A 15,244-nucleotide genomic window follows, 5' to 3' on the forward strand; every position below is an offset into this window, starting at 1 on the left:
AGAAAAGAATCGAGTGAACAGCCGAACGCTCTGCAGTTTACCAGCGCTATCTTGCATCTTCGCAACGATGCTTCCTTTGTATCGTAAAAGGCTGCGTAGCTGAAAAGGAAGACCGTGCTCTTGCGCGGTAATTATCACCTCTACTTCGGTGCGTATATGTGTAAATGTATATTGTTCTCTGTACCGCGGACGGGCCGCGCTGCGTTTACTGCGCCGGCATGGACTTCTCTTTCTCTCTGCTCCTCACACCTCTGCACTTTCCCCCGTCTTGTTGTGTATTTCCTCCGTTCACACGCACTTGGAAACGGCGGCTGTTTGTCAGTTCGACGCATACCATTTGGTGTCTGTGCGAAAGAGCTCTCTTCGTCTTTCTTTTTTTTTTTCCCCATCGTTGTCACATATCACACCGCAACTCCGCTGCTTTCGAGATGAGCATGGAAGCGAAGATTGTGGTATGCCTTCATGACATGAAGGCCCCTCGCCAGCCCACCGCCCTCCGAGCGTCCGGCAACGGCGTGTCCTTCACGTGCCCCCCGGTGCTGAAGGAGGCAAACTTCCCAGCCAGCGACACCACCTTCAACGTGGAGCAGCTGCTGGAGCGGCCAACGGCGAGCAATGTTCAGCAGCGCGCCATGACGAACTTCGCTTCGGACTTCGTGAAGAATCGCCAGAACGTTGTCGCCTTCGGCTACGGCGTGCGCTCTACCCCGAAGCGGCAGCTGATGTTCGGATCGCGGTCTGAGGAGGGCTACGCGTGCAAGGTGATGAGTGATGCCGTCAGCGGTGGCAAGGGCATCTTCTCCATCTCCTGCTTCGTCATTGGGATGGACGAGCACCTCCCCGACCTCATCAAGGCCGACAACGAGTTGGGCTGCATCGTGGAGTCGGTGAAGGAGGGCCCGCGGGTGCGCATGGTGGAGCGCGCGAGGGTGACCTCCGCTGCGGATGTGCGCAACGTCCTGGCGAAGATCGCACAGAACTGCGAGAAGTACTTCGAGGCGGTGCTGCCGGAGAAACAGCCAACGGCGGAGCTACAGGCCCTTCCGCCCTACAAAGGGGAGTCCGTCATGCTGCAACTCTTCCGCTACGAGTCGGAGGAGACGTTCACCGACTACGACGAGGCGAACTCCATGACCTTTGTGGCGCTCGGCGATGCGGAGCGGCCGGTGCTGTGCGGCCTCGATCCGGCCCAACAAGAGGTCTTTGAGAAGACTCACCGTGTGCTGGTCTCCGCCGCCGGCATCGTGTCCAGCATCAAGTGCAGCCGCCTGCGCATCCCCTTTGGCAAGTCGAAGATGAGTCAGCTGATGCGCCGGTGCTACAACGCCGAGAAGGGCAACCCAAACAACGCCGTCAACGGCCCCACCAACACCATCATGCTCATCCACTGCTTCACGGACGGCGACTGGGCGGAGGAGAGCTACCACAACCTCTCGATGATTCGCCGCATCTGTAATACGCTCGGCTCCTCCGGCATTGGCTCGATGCTGCGCGATTTGCCGGTGGAGAAGTGGCGTCTGGACCAAGACATCTTTGAGCTGCGGGACGAGCTGGTCATTGCACGCACCGTGTACGACTACAAGCCCTGCATCTACGAGTCCACCAAGAACATCACCAACATCAAGGAGGAGGAGGAGAAGCGCATCGACGCCATCCAGTCGAAGCGCGAAGAGGCACGTGAGAAGCAGCTGAACGCCATTCGCTTGCGCGCCAAGGAGGAGGCGGCGAAGACGATCAAGGAGCAGGAAATGAAGTGCGGCACCACGCTGGCCGCGCTGGAGAAGACGCTGGAGACGAAGAAGCGCGAGAACAGCTCGCTGCAGACCGAGCGCGACAACCTCACCCGCGACTACGAGCAGGCGCTGGAGAAGATCCGCCGCAAGAAGGAAGAGGAGGAGGCCGCGGTCACCCGCCTGCGAGAGGAGATGTCGCAGCTGGAGGAGGATCTCGTGAAGCGGCAGTCCGCCATCCAGGCGAAGCAGAAGCAGCTTGAAATGGCGAAGCTGGACAAGGCGAAGGGCCGCGAGGCGATTCTGCGTGAACGCGGCAACGTGGAGGCCATTCGCAAGTCCGTCCTGGCCGAGCGCCGCCACCAGCGGGAGCAGTGGATCAAGCAGATCAAGGACATCAACGAGAAGGTACTGGAGCAGCTCACGTCGATCGCCGAGGAGCGCAAACAGAACGGCGAGGCGGTCTCGGCGAAGGAGGAGGCCTCCGAGAAGGCGGTCGTTGAGGACATCAAGACCATCGAGGACTACTTACCGAAACTCATCTCCCTCGAAGACATCCCCGTCAACCCAGAGGAGACGGAGAACATTCGCCGCCAGTTCGACGAGGTCTTTGCACAGGAAAAGCAGACTTACCTGACGAAGATCGAGGAGGAGAAGACGCGCAAGGAGAAGCTGGAGAAGGGACTGGAGGCATACCGCAACCGCGTGCTGGAGGTGGCACAGGCCAAGAAGAAGGAGAACTTGCAAGACGCCGTGAAGAAGGAGCAGCAGCTCGGCTCGTTGGTGGAGCAAGTGCTCACCTACCTGCGCCACGGCGTAAAGATGACGAAGGTGTCCAGCAAGAGCCACCTGCGCCGTCGCTTCTACTTCATCTCCGAGGACGGCAAGCGCATCCACTCCTGCGAGCTGGACAATCAAGGGGCGCCGATCAACCGCCGCAAGCCACCGGTGACCATCCAATTGCGTGACATTCGCAAGGTGGTGCTCGGCGTGTACAGCGAGTCCTTTGTCTCCTTCAGCTCGGAGGCGCAGCTGGCGAAGGCCCGCGCGGAGGCCGTCACCGACAACGGCACCTACCGCCACGACCCGACGCAGAACATCACACCGGGCAACATCGGCCTCAACAACTATCGCGCCTTTGCCCTCATCCTGCGCGGCGGCAAGACTCTGGAGGTGATCTGCGACTCGGACACGGATTGTGAGGCGTGGATGGTTGGCCTGCGGCGTCTGCTGGGCATTAAGACGCCGACTGAGCGCCTGCTCGAGCAGCGCACGGAGGTGAACCGCGCCCACGACCCACCGGCGGGTGAGCAAGACGTGGAGATGAAGTATGGAGGCCAGCTGGACGTGCGCAACATGCGCGGCTTCATCTCACTCTCGGCTGAGGAGGCCATCGTGTGCAGCGAGAACCACATCCCTCCCGTACTGTTCTTGCGCGTGAAGCAGGAGATGGTCGACAAGTCGCACACCACCTCCATCACCGTGTACGACGTTCGCGTTTCCTCCGGTCTTGACCTGGTGCGCTCGGGCTGCATTTACAACTACCTGGTGCAGCGCCGTCTCATCCCTCTGCCGTTTTAGGTGGGAAAGACAGAAGAAGGAAGGCCACACTATTTGCCTGAACCTGCTGTGCATGTGGCTCACCTTTCCTCATTTCAAATGCGTTTTCTCCAGCGAACATTGTGTCAAGGGAAGGAAAGCGCTGCCCTCCTATCCAGCATGAAACGCGCAACATTCGCTTTCTGTGCTCGACTTCATCGTTTATTACCCTCTCGTCTGTGCTTTTATCGGAGTGCTTCCTGGAAGTTTTCTCTGTTTCACGCGCTTGGTGAGGATTTCTCTCTTGCTTTATGTCATTGCTGTATCGCCTGTGTCGAGTCATGATAGTAGAATCGTCGATGTTGCTTCTTCTCTTTTCTTGTTTCTATTGCGGGAGTCTTTTCAAGTTTCTACGAACGTGCACAGACCCAAAGGGCCTCGCCGACCCCGCTGTTTTTTTTGTTTGTTCTTTTCCTTGCTTCCATCTATAGTGTTGTGTCGCGAAGACACCGATGACTCGCGGCCTTTCTGGTTGCCTTCGATCACCAGCTGCTGATGTGCGAGACAGGTGATGAGGGAGAAGGGTGCGTTCGTCTTGTGAGGGTATGGATAAAAGACAAACAATCACCGCCACTCGCGGGCGAAATTTAGATCAAAAATACCTCCTTCTTTGAGCTTTGGACTTTTGAACATCGCGTGATTGTCCGTTGCGGACTGCGATTTCTGTTTCCTTTAAGTATTTCTTTCTGTGACTGATGCGGAGCTCAACAAACGTCTCTTTCTCTGGGTTGTTCTTATCTTCGTTTTCCTTTCCTCATTGACTGCCGTTATTGTTTCTTTCTTTGAATAGCAGGACTCTTTGTACGTGGTTGAACAGACGGAAATAGCATTCATGAGAAGCAATGCAAACCTTTGTGTGTGTGTGTGTGTGACGGCTTCTCCTCGAGTCCAGTGGGGTGGAGAAAGTGGAGTCGCATCAACGAAGAGGCGGGCGCTCTGGCGCGGCAGAATAAAAAAATGGAACGCTCGTCTTTGATCGTTACGGTGGAGTTTCCGATGATGATTGCACTGCAAAAGGATTCCCATAAAACGTAAGAAGGAAGCCGAGCGAGAGAAGCACGCGCTCTTTCTGTTTCTTTCTTCTCTGGCGACGGCGGATGGCCCACCCCCTGTATTCGACACCTGCTTTTCGATTTCCCCTCGCTCTCTGTCTGTTTGCTCCTCTCTTTTCGCGAGTCACACGTCCGGTAACCAAATTGCCTGCATCGCCGTTTCACTCACTCATCGTGATGAATGCATAACCGAATCCACGCCTCAACGCAGAAAACAGACAAGGTTTGCAGCACCATGTCAGAACTCTTGAGCAAAAAATCGTGGCGTCTCAAAGACGTCATCTTCAACGACGGAGCGGAGAGGGTCGTGCGGGTCTTGAAGATTGATCACCCATTTCGGCGACAGCGCATCACCATCGTGCCGGCCCCCCGCTACGCAAAGGAGGCGTATCTGACCGAATGGGTCTACCAACCCTACGTGAAGGAGCACACCCTGTACGTGAGCAACGACATCTACAACCCCTTCTACGTCTTTTTCTGCCGAGCGCTTCTGCGTAAAGGCAAGTTTCCCGACTACGCCTACTTCCACCCGATGGGGCTGCCCGACTGTGTGGAGGTGAACTTGAGTCGCCGGCGCTTTATCAAAAAGGAGCAGCCCTTCAAGACGCCGATGAGCACGATCCTGCTGACCACCAACCGCTTCCGCGACGGCCACCACCCGTGGGTCTCACGGCGGATCGTGAAGATTGTCGGGGAGCAGTACGTCGTGCACCCCAAGGAAGATAAGCAGTCGCTCGTCTTTGTGCTGCCTCCCGCCTACGTCCCTGAAGCGGTGAACGCGCTCCAGGGTCTCGGCTTCACCGTGGCGGACACGGCGACAGCCTCGATTGGAGAGACAGAGACGATTAAAAGGCTCGACAGCTGGAGCAACAAATGCCAGCTACTCGTGCTGGGGTACTTGTGGTTTCTGATTGCGCTGTTCATCGTTGGCGAGAGCCGCCACCTCGATCAGCTTTTTCAAGATTACAAGCGTGAGCTCGTTGAGAAGGCCGGCAAAGACCCTTCGAAGATGGGACTGTAGGCTGTCACGGTCGTGCAAGAGCCGGCGGAAAGAGAAGACAAGGAACACAGCTTCGACGTTGCTGCTCAACTGTTGTTGCTGCTTCATTATTTGGATATCACAGTTTTACTTGTTGGACTTTGCTGTAGCGCGTCGAAGGAGCGCGCATCCGACGAAGAAGCAGAAAAAAGAAAAGGGCGATCCTCCGCAGCTAGACGAATCCTGTTTGCCTAGCAAATAGGCGAGAAGTACAACGACACCATTACCCCCCTTTTTCGTGTTGCCTGAGAAGCACTCGGTGGCTGCGTTTCACGATGTCGCATTCCACTCGTCAAAGGGGACCACAGCTCACACCTAAGTTATAGATGCATTTATTTCAAAACGAGATGTCTACAGCACCTCTTCTGCTCTTCATGTTTGACCTCGCATTGTTAATTTCGCTCTCTCGACTTCCTCTGTGTTCCTCTCTGTGACTGTTATTTCTTCCAAAGTAACAGAATAATACTACACACACTCAGCTCTATCGTCCACTCTTTTGCTGTCAGTTTTGTCACACTGTTGCGAAGTCTCGGTCAAGAAAAGTGGAGCTTTCCATATATTTATATCTATTTTTCGGTTAGCAAACTTAAACCTACACAGATGCCAACGAAGACGTCCGGCGCCGCTGTGCTGCACCGTGTGCGGGAGAAGATGAAGGAGAGCAAGGTGGATGCGCTCATCGTCCTCAGCAGCGACGCCCACAACAGCGAGTACGTCGCGACGCACCTCCAAACGCGCACCTTTGTCTCCAACTTTGACGGCAGCGCCGGCACCGCCCTCATTACGATGGACAAGGCTCTGGTGTGGGCGGATGGTCGTTACTGGATCGCTGCGGCAGAGCAGCTCTACCCCGAGTTTGAGCTGATGAAGCAGGGCAAGCTGGAGGTGCCGTCCATCGAGGACTGGATCGCCGATAATCTTGGTTCGACGGCGGCGATTGGCCTGTGCCCTTCCCTCGTCACCGTGGCGGAATGGGAGCGCATGAGCAAGAAGGTGAACCTGCGCCCGGTGGCCAACATCGTGCAGGAGCTGATGCCGCCGGAGAGCAACATTCAGAAGATGTACGTGCGGCCTGCGGAGTACTGCGGTGCCACCTGCCAGGAGCGCCGTGCTGCCATTCTGCAGGAAGTCAAGAAGCACCACTGCAGTATGATAATCCTCTCCGCACTGGACGAGATTGCGTGGTTCACCAACCTGCGCGGCGCGGATGTGGACTACAACCCGGTGTTTTATTCATACGCTGTTATCGACGAGGCGGAGGAGAAGGTGCGCCTTTACGTCAATTTGGCGAAGGTGACGGACGAGGTGCGCGACACGTGCGCCGATTACATCGACTTTCTGCCCTATGAGCAGTTTCAAGGCGATCTGAAGAAGCTGCCGAAGGGCCGCAAGGCGCTTGTCGATGAACGGCAAACAAGTGAGGCGGTGTACCGCATCCTGCAAGAAGTCGGTGTGGAGACGGTGCGAGTGCTGTGCGGGCCGGCGCAGAAGCTGAAGGCGATTAAGAACGAGGTCGAGCTGAAGGGCTTTCGCGAGTGCCACGTGCGCGACGGCGCCGCGCTGACCCGCTACCTCGCGTGGCTTCATAATGAGATCGTCCACAAGGGTGTCACAGACCTGAACGAGTACGATGCGGCCACCAAGTTGGAGAGCTTTCGGCGACTTGACAGCCGCTTCGTGCAGCTGAGCTTTGAGTCTATATCGTCGACGGGCCCCAACGCGGCCATGTGCCACTACAGCCCCTCGGAGACGAAGTCCGCGCTTATCCGCAAAGATCAGCTTTACCTCATCGACAGCGGGGCGCAGTACTGGGACGGCACGACGGACGTGACGCGCACCATCAGCTTCGCGCCGCCCAGCGCGGAGGTGCGGGAGTCCTACACGCTGGTGCTGAAGGGCCACATCGCTGTGAACAGCGCCGTGTTCCCGAAGGGGACGAACGGCGCCCGCCTCGATACGCTGGCTCGCACAGCGCTGTGGAACGTCGGCCTCGACTACGCGCACGGCACCGGACACGGCGTCGGCTCCTTCTTGAACGTGCACGAAGGCCCTTTTGGCATTGGCATTCGACCCAACCCCACGGAGGAGAACATGGAACTGCACTGCGTCGTGTCGAATGAGCCGGGCTACTACAAGGAAGGCCACTACGGCATCCGGATTGAGAACCTGGAGGAGGTGGTGGAGTGTCCGACCAAGTGCAGCCCGACCGGCTTCTACACACTCTCCCACCTGACGATGGCTCCCCTCTGCCGCGACTTGATCGACGCTGGAGCCCTCACAGAGGCGGAGCGGCAGTGGGTGAACGACTACCACGCCAAGGTTGTGTCCGCCGTTACGCCGCACCTGCAGAAAGCCGACGACCAGTACGCGATCGAGTACTTGAAGTACCACACGCAGCCTATTTAGACCGCTTATCCAGCGCGCACTGGCCATATATATTCCTTTCCACTTTGTATTGTGTCCGCGCTCGTTGCACGAGGATGTATGAATGGTATAAATGTTTGTAAACATGCTGATCCTTTATTATTAGTTGTGCTTCACCCCGTACTTGTTGTGCTGCACGTTAAGTGAGTGTGGTGTCTGCAGCGCCGCCTGTTTCAGCCCTCCCTCACAGTGAAGAATGCCTTCTTTCCTGTCTTGGTTTATTTTGTATCCACTTATCTAAGCAACTCTTCTTCTCGAGTTTTTTTTTAACGTTTCCTTACGCTAGCGGCGAAATGGCGTGTGTTCGCATTTATCCGGGTCGCAGGCATTTATCGTGCCTCCCCTTACTTGACAACCGAAAGAACCTAAACGTGTTTTGTTTTGTAGAGGGAAGGGCGAATTCAGATTTGAAAGCCATCGTGGAAGACCCTCGAATGCCTTGACGGTTTCACGCACGAACCAGACGGCAGCAACGACACGAAACGGCCGCGCAATATAATGGAAAGCGATGCGATCAACTGCCACTCGCATTGCCGTTTCTTCTTCCATTTCTCAACGGGGAGCAGGGCCTCATCTGCCCCTAACGCAGCGACAACGGGGACCCAACAGCTGCAAATTCTCCTGTGTTTCTCCTTTTCTTTTACCCCTTTCGCACACGCAAGGCTCCAGCAGCTTCATTTGTGTTTCGCAGATTCCACTCTACCGTTGCTTTCATTCCATCATCGGTTTCTCAGCTCCGGTTGCTACAGAAGAGGGAAAAGGCGAAAGAATAAACTGCTCTGCGTGCGAAAAGAAGTTTTCCAACGAAGCAAATCAGCAGCATTCTAAAAACAAGAAAACAATGAGCTCAAGCGACATTTTGGTGGTGGGTCCCAACCCCGCGCTGCAGAAAACTCTGACCTTTGGTGAACTGAGGCTCGACGCGGTGAATCGTGCGAGCGCTATTCGGGAGTACACAGGCGGCAAGGGCACCAACTTCTGTCGTGCGTCTGCCTGCTTCAAGGCCAGCCCGAACTTCTGCAACACGACCCTCTTCACCTTTGTGGGTGGTGAGACGGGCAAGCGGGTGGTGGACTTCCTAAAGGGGGAGGACATCGCGGTGCACCCCATTTCCGTACCCGGCGAGACGCGCACCTGTGTCACCTGCCTGGATGAGAAGCACGGCACCATGACGGAGATCATCGAGCCGTCGTACCCCGTGCCGGCGGAGTCTGCGGGTGACATGGATCGCGTGCTGAAGGAGAGGCTGCAGCATGCGGGGGGTCTTGCCATAATGGGCAGCCTGCCAGACCATACGTCGCCGGAGCTTTATACGCGGTGGACGCAGATGGCCGCAGAGGCCAAAAAGCCCGTGCTGCTGGACGCCATCAAAGGTATCGAGGCGTCCCTCAAGGTGCCCAACGTCACGTCCATCCTGAAGGTTAACATGGAGGAGCTGTACAAGCTCACCGGGAAGTCGACGCCGGAGAGCGCGTTTGCGTATGCGATGCGGGAATGGACGGTGCACATCCTGGCAGTAACGGACGGCCCACGCAGCGCCTACATTCAGGAACGCGGCAAGGCCCTCCATACGCTGCATGTGCCGAGGCTGGACAGCGTCGTGAGTCCGCTGGGTGCTGGCGACACCGCCGACGCCATCTTCTTCGCGCAGTACATCCACGGAGTCCCCGCCGACAAGGCCTTCCGTTTCGCCCTGGCTGCCGCTTCTGCAAACTGCTTCCAAAAGGACGCCGGCAAGTTCGAGCACCGCGACATGGTGGAGATTGCCAAGGGCGTCACGATTGAGTAGGGCGACGGGGCTACCGTGAAAAACTCAGCCAAAAACGAAGAGACGCAAGAGTACGCAGAGGACGTACGCAGGTTAATATAAATACAAAACGTGACCTTCAAAAGACTTAAAAAACTAACAGACCTTCAACGTATTTTCACTGTTGAAGCGCATTAATATTTTCCTTTGTCGATTTCTTATCTTACGCCCAATGGTTTATCTTCCCCCTGTTTTCCTCAACGCAGATGTCGACGCACAACCGCCTGCCTATTTGCAAAATGCTTGAAAACATCACACAATACATACAGAAAGCCAAAGACCCTCTCAGCTGTGTGCGTTTCCGCCAACATCAACTGTTATGCCCTTTAGAGAATGGGGGTGTTGTAGAATTATCTTCTGCTACGACGCACCTCAGCCTTTCTTTTCTCCTAAAATTAGAATGCAAAGGACAACAGCCGGACTACACGTGCTGCCTATAAGTATGGCTTTCGCTCCTCCTCTCTTTTTTCTATCTTATGTACTTTACGTGCTGGTTGTAGTGTATTTTAGGCCAATTGACTGCATCTGGCTTTCATGGTATTTATCGGAGATATTTCCGTTAGTTCCTTTTCGACGCCACAACGCTTTAACAGCTAACACGGGTGAATGCGGCGTGCCTTCTTACGTGTGGCGGTGGGCCCTCCCGCTGCGGCTGCGGCTGCCGTGGCTGGGATGGTGCACCCTCCCTCCCGCCTGCTCTCTACCACTCTCGCCGTGAGACAAAACGCACCCGCGCAGGATCACTCGTCACTTCGCCAGAATTTAAGACACGTGCGCGGTGAGAGCAAAGAACTGCGCGCTGTAGCCGAGTACACGCACTCCTTCGCAGAGGTGGAGGGCCGCAGACCACGCATTCTGCTCTGCACCTTCGAGGACTGCTCTCAAGGGCGTCCAGATGACAAGTTTGCCACCGTGATGGCCGACCTCGGCTTCGACGTTGACATAGGACCGTCCAAGCAGGCCCCTGAGCAGATCGCGCGACAGGCAGTGGAGGCTGACGTGCACGGCGTCCACGTCAGCGTCCTCTCTGACGCCGGTGCAGCTCCTCTTCCCCACCTCGTCGAGTGTCTCAAGCAGGATGGGGCAGAGGACGTCTTCGTCACAGTGGCGGCAGAGGCCCCTCCGGCAAACATGCCACGCGGCGCCGTTTACGTGAAGCGCGGTGACTTTGTTGGTGTTGCACAGACAATTATGAAGCTGCTGCACGCCTCGGATCAACCCGCAAACCGTTAGAGCAGGCGCCGTTTCGATCCTTTCTTTCCCCTCCCGTTTTGTTATCGTTGAAGGTGGCGCACGCCCGCTGTTGCGGTGCTTTTTTGATCTCTTTTGCTCTTCGTCAAAAATCATGCTTTTGTTTCTCGTTCCCTCATCCCGAGTTCATCTACCGTTATAAAGAGTCGTACAGCGATGAGGAAAATTGTCTGTCGAGGAAACACACGATGTGTGTTGTCCTCAAGAAGGATTGGAGCACCTCTCACCTTTCATGTTTGACTTTTCCCTCGGCTCAGCGCACTGCGGGAGCGGAAGCCGTTTCTGAATCTTTCCACATTCTTGTTTTTAACACTGCTCACCACCGACACCGTCTCTCCCTGCCTGACATTCGCTATTAACATCTCGAACCTTTTCTTTTGCAGATTTCACGCGCTGTTATTCTCTCAGTCTCCCAGACTCGATTCCACTCTTCTAACTACCACCCCCACACTCTTCCACATCCCAGAATGGCCAAGGGAAAGCGCTCCGCTGATGCCAAGGGCAGCCAGAAGCGCCAGAAGAAGGTGCTCCGCGACAACATCCGCGGCATCACCCGCGGCTCCATCCGCCGCATGGCCCGCCGTGGTGGCGTGAAGCGCATCTCGAGCGAGATCTACGAGGAGGTGCGCCGCGTGCTGAAGGCCTACGTCGAGGACGTCGTGCGCTCCAGCACCGCGTACACCGAGTACGCGCGCAAGAAGACGGTGACGGCGTCGGACGTCGTGAACGCGCTGCGCAAGCGCGGCCACATCCTGTACGGCTACGCGTAAGACGTGTATATCCGCATGTGTGCGTGTGTGTGCCGTACGTGCTGTTGCACCTCTGTTGAAGCCACTTCGACAACAACGGAATGCAGAAGCACAGTCCATAGAGCTCTATTTTTGTTTCAGCCCCTTTTTTCCCCTATTGATTTACCCTTCCTACCCTACCTGACCTCCACCCTGAGGAGAGAGAACAGAAGAATGAAAATTCATCACAAGCGACTGCAAGGGCAAGAGTGCCTTTGGGGCGAAAAGAGGTTGGAAAATGACACCCACTGTATTATGATGCAGAAGTCTCGAGCATCAGTTATGGGAATCGTGCTGGAAAAGGAGTGCATGACAAGGCCGTGACGAATCTCATGTGGTTTGCGCTAACCTATTTCGATCCCACCTTTTCATTGATCCCGGCGCTGTGGTACTATGTCCTCCTTTCTTTTCCTGCCTTGATTTGCCCCTTTCTCTCCTATGCGTCCCTCTGGCCTGCTCACAAGCTGGAGGTACTCAAGAACTGAAGACTTATTAAGCACTCTCCTTTAACTGGCGACTTGTTTTTCATCTCGTGACATCACTTTCTCATCACCCTATTCACTGCAGCTGACGAGCCTTCATCGAGCAAAACCCACTTTAGTGGTGAGTGGTGAGGCAGGAAGATGTCCACAAATATCTTCACGGAAGAGACAACTAAAGGTTCATTGCTTTCACCTATTCTCGCCGTCAGAGCTCACTGCGGCTGGAGGGCGGCTGTGGAGGAGGTCAGAGTTCGGATTGAGGTCATCGCATAGCACGCCCCTCCACTTTTTCTGTTTCTTTTTTTTTGGTGATTGCTTTGGACATCTCTCTCTGCGAGTGTGGTAGGTGGGATGGAAGGCCAAGCAGTTGCTTTATCGTTTGTATTGCTTCGACTGTCATTCCGCGCTACAGCGTCACCCTCCTTGCTCCCTGATCAACTTTCTTCTTGTTGCTGTCTTGGCGCTTTCAGGTATGTCATCCGCAGCGACGCTAATCACCTCCACGTGGCGCTTCGGTTGGCTACCCTTCTCCAGGGGAAAGCGGGGAGCCAGCAGCCATGGCATTACGCAATGGTGTCGTTCTCTATTCTTTCCATTCTGGCCAAGGGACGTTCTCAACTCGGTGACGAAGCCAGCCGCATCAGCGGTGCCATCGTTGAGCGACTCGTGTTTTTGGAAGGCTTTCTTGTTCCTATTCTGCCGCTGAACGAGGTGTGCATCATGACACGGTATCCGCATATAGGTCAAGGACAGAGATGCATTGAGGAGGATTAAGACTTGTTTCTTCCTTTTCCTATCCCGTCTCAAGATAACACGGACCACAGGCATCGCCGGACCGCGATTGACGAAGTAATGCCGCGTCGTGTACCCATGGACCAGTACCGCGAGGAACGGTTCAACGTGGTGATTGAGAATTTAGCTTCAGAGCAGCGTGAGGAGACCGAGATGCCGACGAGTAGGTCCTTTGCAGAGCACTCCGCTTTTTCGCCGAAACGACTCACACACGGAGACAAGAAGCCCCTCTATTTTTTGTTTGCGTGCTCGGTGTCGTTGCGAGCGCTGCTGGATTGATTTGCTACCTTTGTAGTGTGTGTTTCCTTCCGCATGCCCGGCTGACGAGCGTGAAGCCCGTACCGTTTCCCCCCCACACACCCGCGAGGTGATATACTTCTCGCGCGTGCTCCTCGCACACGGGGCGTGCACGCGTCGTACGGATCCCGCCGGACCTGTGTTTGTCAGCCTTCAGAGACACATGCCAAAGTATAGCGTGACAATGGTGAAGCGCCAGGCGCAACTGGTTGCCTTTGTGCGGTCTTTCGTAACACGCGTTACGCAGCTGGTGAGTGCAGTTACGTACGTTCCTTGCTGCCTGTCTCCACTTCTGGTGTGACTTCGTGTCCACTTGGAGCGTGTGTCTCTATCCCTCCCTTTTCTCTTCTTGTGTTCCTCTGCTCACTCTTTTCGTATTTCTCCCTACCGCCTTCGTCGCCTCCGCACCACCGCGACACCTTCTCTCGTTAACCGAAACGCGCCCGTGCAGCGTGAACAACGAGACTCTTCGATAGTCCGTACGCAGACTAAGAGACGCATAAATAAGTAGTATTTTCGCTCTCTCGTGCCATCGTTTTCTTCATTCTCTTCAGTTCTCTTCGTTGACCTTATTTAGTGTTTTTACTTTGTCGGTTGTGCGTAGTCCTGTGCACCGTATGGCGAGTGTTGCGGTACTGCTTTCTGCAAAACACTACCCGATATATTTTTGAAAATACTGCTGCACTCCCACGCTATTCAGGCGCGATTGCACATATTGAAGCAGCCAAGCGAGTGCTACAACTCTACCACTTTTTGTTTTTCCTTTTGATCGAACATTTTTCTTCAACATCTGCAGATTTTTGGCCGCGCTGCGCCTTCTTTGCGCCAACCCCAGAGGTGTAATCAGGTAGGGCTTTTATTCGACACTGCTTCCTCTCTTCCGTGCTGAAGCTTACACACGGTGCGTTCTTCCCCAACGTGGGACGCGTTTCTCGCGGCTTTTCTATTTTGGTTGCTGTTAATTTTTTTTTCTTGCTTCTAGAAGCATTTCTGCAGGCACCATGCGAAAGAACAACAGTGAACTTTTGGGTGTCAGCAATGACGAGGCGGTGGCGGTGCCGCCGTCCCCACAATCCGGACCGTTTCAGCGCCTTCATCGTGACCATTCAGCGCGGGTGACGATGCCCTCGCTCAAACGCACACCCGCTGCGCCCAACAGATTATCCGCAAGTAGACGCGGATACTATGCGAAGCTTGTCTCCATCGTAGTTGGTGCGTTACTTATGATGTGCATCCTTTATAACTCGAGTCGATGCACTGGCACGGTTTCAGACGGAAAGATGGGGCGACTGCACCTGAAGGACACGGACGATGCTGCGCCCATCGTGCCGGTGCAGCCCGTGCAGCTGGAGCCCGGGAAGGCCAATTCAATTGCGCTCATTATGCCGCTCGTCGGCTACCCGCTGAGCAGCAGCACAGGAGTGGAGTTGCTGCGTGAGCTGCTGCAGCCGTTGCTGTTGTCGGAGGCGGCGTGCCGGTGGTGGCGCACGCCGTCGTCGTGAGTCGCGTGTCGGCCACTGCGGTGCGGAGTGCGGTGCGAGGCGTGTCGGCGAAGGGCTCGACGACGGCGGGGTCGGCGGTGGCGGCGGCCGAGGCGGGCGGGTCGCTGACGTCCGGTGCGCGGTGGCGGACGTGGGAAGTGAGTGCTGCGTCGGTGCGCTCGGCCCTGCGACTGGCGAACACGAGCGACGGCAGCGGTGCGCGGTGCCTGGCGGAGGCGGTGACGGTGGTGGCGCACGCGGTAGAAGATTGCGACTCGGTTTACGGCACGGAGCCGGCGGAGACGCTGGAGGTGCTGGTGGACGCCGGTCTGCGGACGCGCGGCGGGGGTGCGGGGACGCACTTTGTGGTGCTGCCGTCCTTCTTGGGCGCGTCGAGGATGGCGTACACGGAGCCGGACGATGCGTCGGAGGCGCGGCGCGCGGGGACGGGGCTGTTGGATGCGCTGCTGCGGACGGCGACGACGCGCAACGGCGGTCGTGT

At 56.0% G+C, this 15,244-nt stretch overlaps 8 protein-coding genes across 16 annotated transcripts; all 8 read left to right on the forward strand.

Moving 5' to 3' along the window:
• Positions 1–300: 300 nt before the first annotated feature.
• ABB37_05528 (hypothetical protein) lies at positions 301–3,311 on the forward strand (the record flags this gene model as incomplete). 2 transcript variants are annotated; one of them, XM_015803585.1, is made up of 1 exon in its annotated part: positions 301–3,311. In XM_015803585.1, the coding sequence occupies exon 1, from the start codon at positions 429–431 to the stop codon at positions 3,309–3,311; it is 2,883 nt and encodes a 960-aa protein (XP_015658227.1). In that variant the 5' UTR covers positions 301–428. The 2 variants fall into 2 exon arrangements, with proteins under 2 accessions (XP_015658227.1, XP_015658228.1); XM_015803586.1 differs by having other exon boundaries at positions 321–3,311.
• A 1,279-nt stretch (positions 3,312–4,590) lies between these two features.
• On the forward strand, positions 4,591–5,402 carry ABB37_05529 (putative mitochondrial hypothetical protein; the record flags this gene model as incomplete). Of its 2 annotated transcripts, none has more annotated exons than XM_015803587.1 (1): positions 4,591–5,402. In XM_015803587.1, exon 1 carries the CDS (start codon positions 4,617–4,619, stop codon positions 5,400–5,402), a length of 786 nt encoding a protein of 261 aa, XP_015658229.1. In that variant the 5' UTR covers positions 4,591–4,616. The 2 variants fall into 2 exon arrangements, with proteins under 2 accessions (XP_015658229.1, XP_015658230.1); XM_015803588.1 differs by having other exon boundaries at positions 4,598–5,402.
• Positions 5,403–5,870: 468 nt separating this feature from the next.
• On the forward strand, positions 5,871–7,826 carry ABB37_05530 (metallo-peptidase Clan MG Family M24; the record flags this gene model as incomplete). The annotated part of the gene is made up of 1 exon (XM_015803589.1): positions 5,871–7,826. The coding sequence occupies exon 1, from the start codon at positions 6,021–6,023 to the stop codon at positions 7,824–7,826; it is 1,806 nt and encodes a 601-aa protein (XP_015658231.1). The 5' UTR covers positions 5,871–6,020.
• Positions 7,827–8,504: 678 nt separating this feature from the next.
• Positions 8,505–9,633, forward strand: ABB37_05531 (tagatose-6-phosphate kinase-like protein; the record flags this gene model as incomplete). 3 transcript variants are annotated; one of them, XM_015803590.1, is made up of 1 exon in its annotated part: positions 8,505–9,633. In XM_015803590.1, exon 1 carries the CDS (start codon positions 8,686–8,688, stop codon positions 9,631–9,633), a length of 948 nt encoding a protein of 315 aa, XP_015658232.1. In that variant the 5' UTR covers positions 8,505–8,685. The 3 variants fall into 3 exon arrangements, with proteins under 3 accessions (XP_015658232.1, XP_015658233.1, XP_015658234.1); XM_015803591.1 differs by having other exon boundaries at positions 8,512–9,633; XM_015803592.1 differs by having other exon boundaries at positions 8,515–9,633.
• A 516-nt stretch (positions 9,634–10,149) lies between these two features.
• Positions 10,150–10,884, forward strand: ABB37_05532 (putative methylmalonyl-coenzyme a mutase; the record flags this gene model as incomplete). 3 transcript variants are annotated; one of them, XM_015803593.1, is made up of 1 exon in its annotated part: positions 10,150–10,884. In XM_015803593.1, exon 1 carries the CDS (start codon positions 10,258–10,260, stop codon positions 10,882–10,884), a length of 627 nt encoding a protein of 208 aa, XP_015658235.1. In that variant the 5' UTR covers positions 10,150–10,257. The 3 variants fall into 3 exon arrangements, with proteins under 3 accessions (XP_015658235.1, XP_015658236.1, XP_015658237.1); XM_015803594.1 differs by having other exon boundaries at positions 10,160–10,884; XM_015803595.1 differs by having other exon boundaries at positions 10,200–10,884.
• Positions 10,885–11,283: 399 nt separating this feature from the next.
• ABB37_05533 (histone H4) lies at positions 11,284–11,672 on the forward strand (the record flags this gene model as incomplete). Of its 3 annotated transcripts, none has more annotated exons than XM_015803596.1 (1): positions 11,284–11,672. In XM_015803596.1, the coding sequence occupies exon 1, from the start codon at positions 11,370–11,372 to the stop codon at positions 11,670–11,672; it is 303 nt and encodes a 100-aa protein (XP_015658238.1). In that variant the 5' UTR covers positions 11,284–11,369. The 3 variants fall into 3 exon arrangements, with proteins under 3 accessions (XP_015658238.1, XP_015658239.1, XP_015658240.1); XM_015803597.1 differs by having other exon boundaries at positions 11,309–11,672; XM_015803598.1 differs by having other exon boundaries at positions 11,367–11,672.
• A 480-nt stretch (positions 11,673–12,152) lies between these two features.
• On the forward strand, positions 12,153–12,946 carry ABB37_05534 (hypothetical protein; the record flags this gene model as incomplete). Its single annotated transcript, XM_015803599.1, has 1 exon — positions 12,153–12,946. Exon 1 carries the CDS (start codon positions 12,524–12,526, stop codon positions 12,944–12,946), a length of 423 nt encoding a protein of 140 aa, XP_015658241.1. The 5' UTR covers positions 12,153–12,523.
• A 764-nt stretch (positions 12,947–13,710) lies between these two features.
• Positions 13,711–14,763, forward strand: ABB37_05535 (hypothetical protein; the record flags this gene model as incomplete). Its single annotated transcript, XM_015803600.1, has 1 exon — positions 13,711–14,763. The coding sequence occupies exon 1, from the start codon at positions 14,263–14,265 to the stop codon at positions 14,761–14,763; it is 501 nt and encodes a 166-aa protein (XP_015658242.1). The 5' UTR covers positions 13,711–14,262.
• Positions 14,764–15,244: the final 481 nt, after the last annotated feature.

This window comes from Leptomonas pyrrhocoris (assembly GCF_001293395.1).
Source record: "Leptomonas pyrrhocoris isolate H10 chromosome Unknown, whole genome shotgun sequence".
In the NCBI taxonomy this organism is placed as follows: Eukaryota; Euglenozoa; class Kinetoplastea; order Trypanosomatida; family Trypanosomatidae; genus Leptomonas; species Leptomonas pyrrhocoris.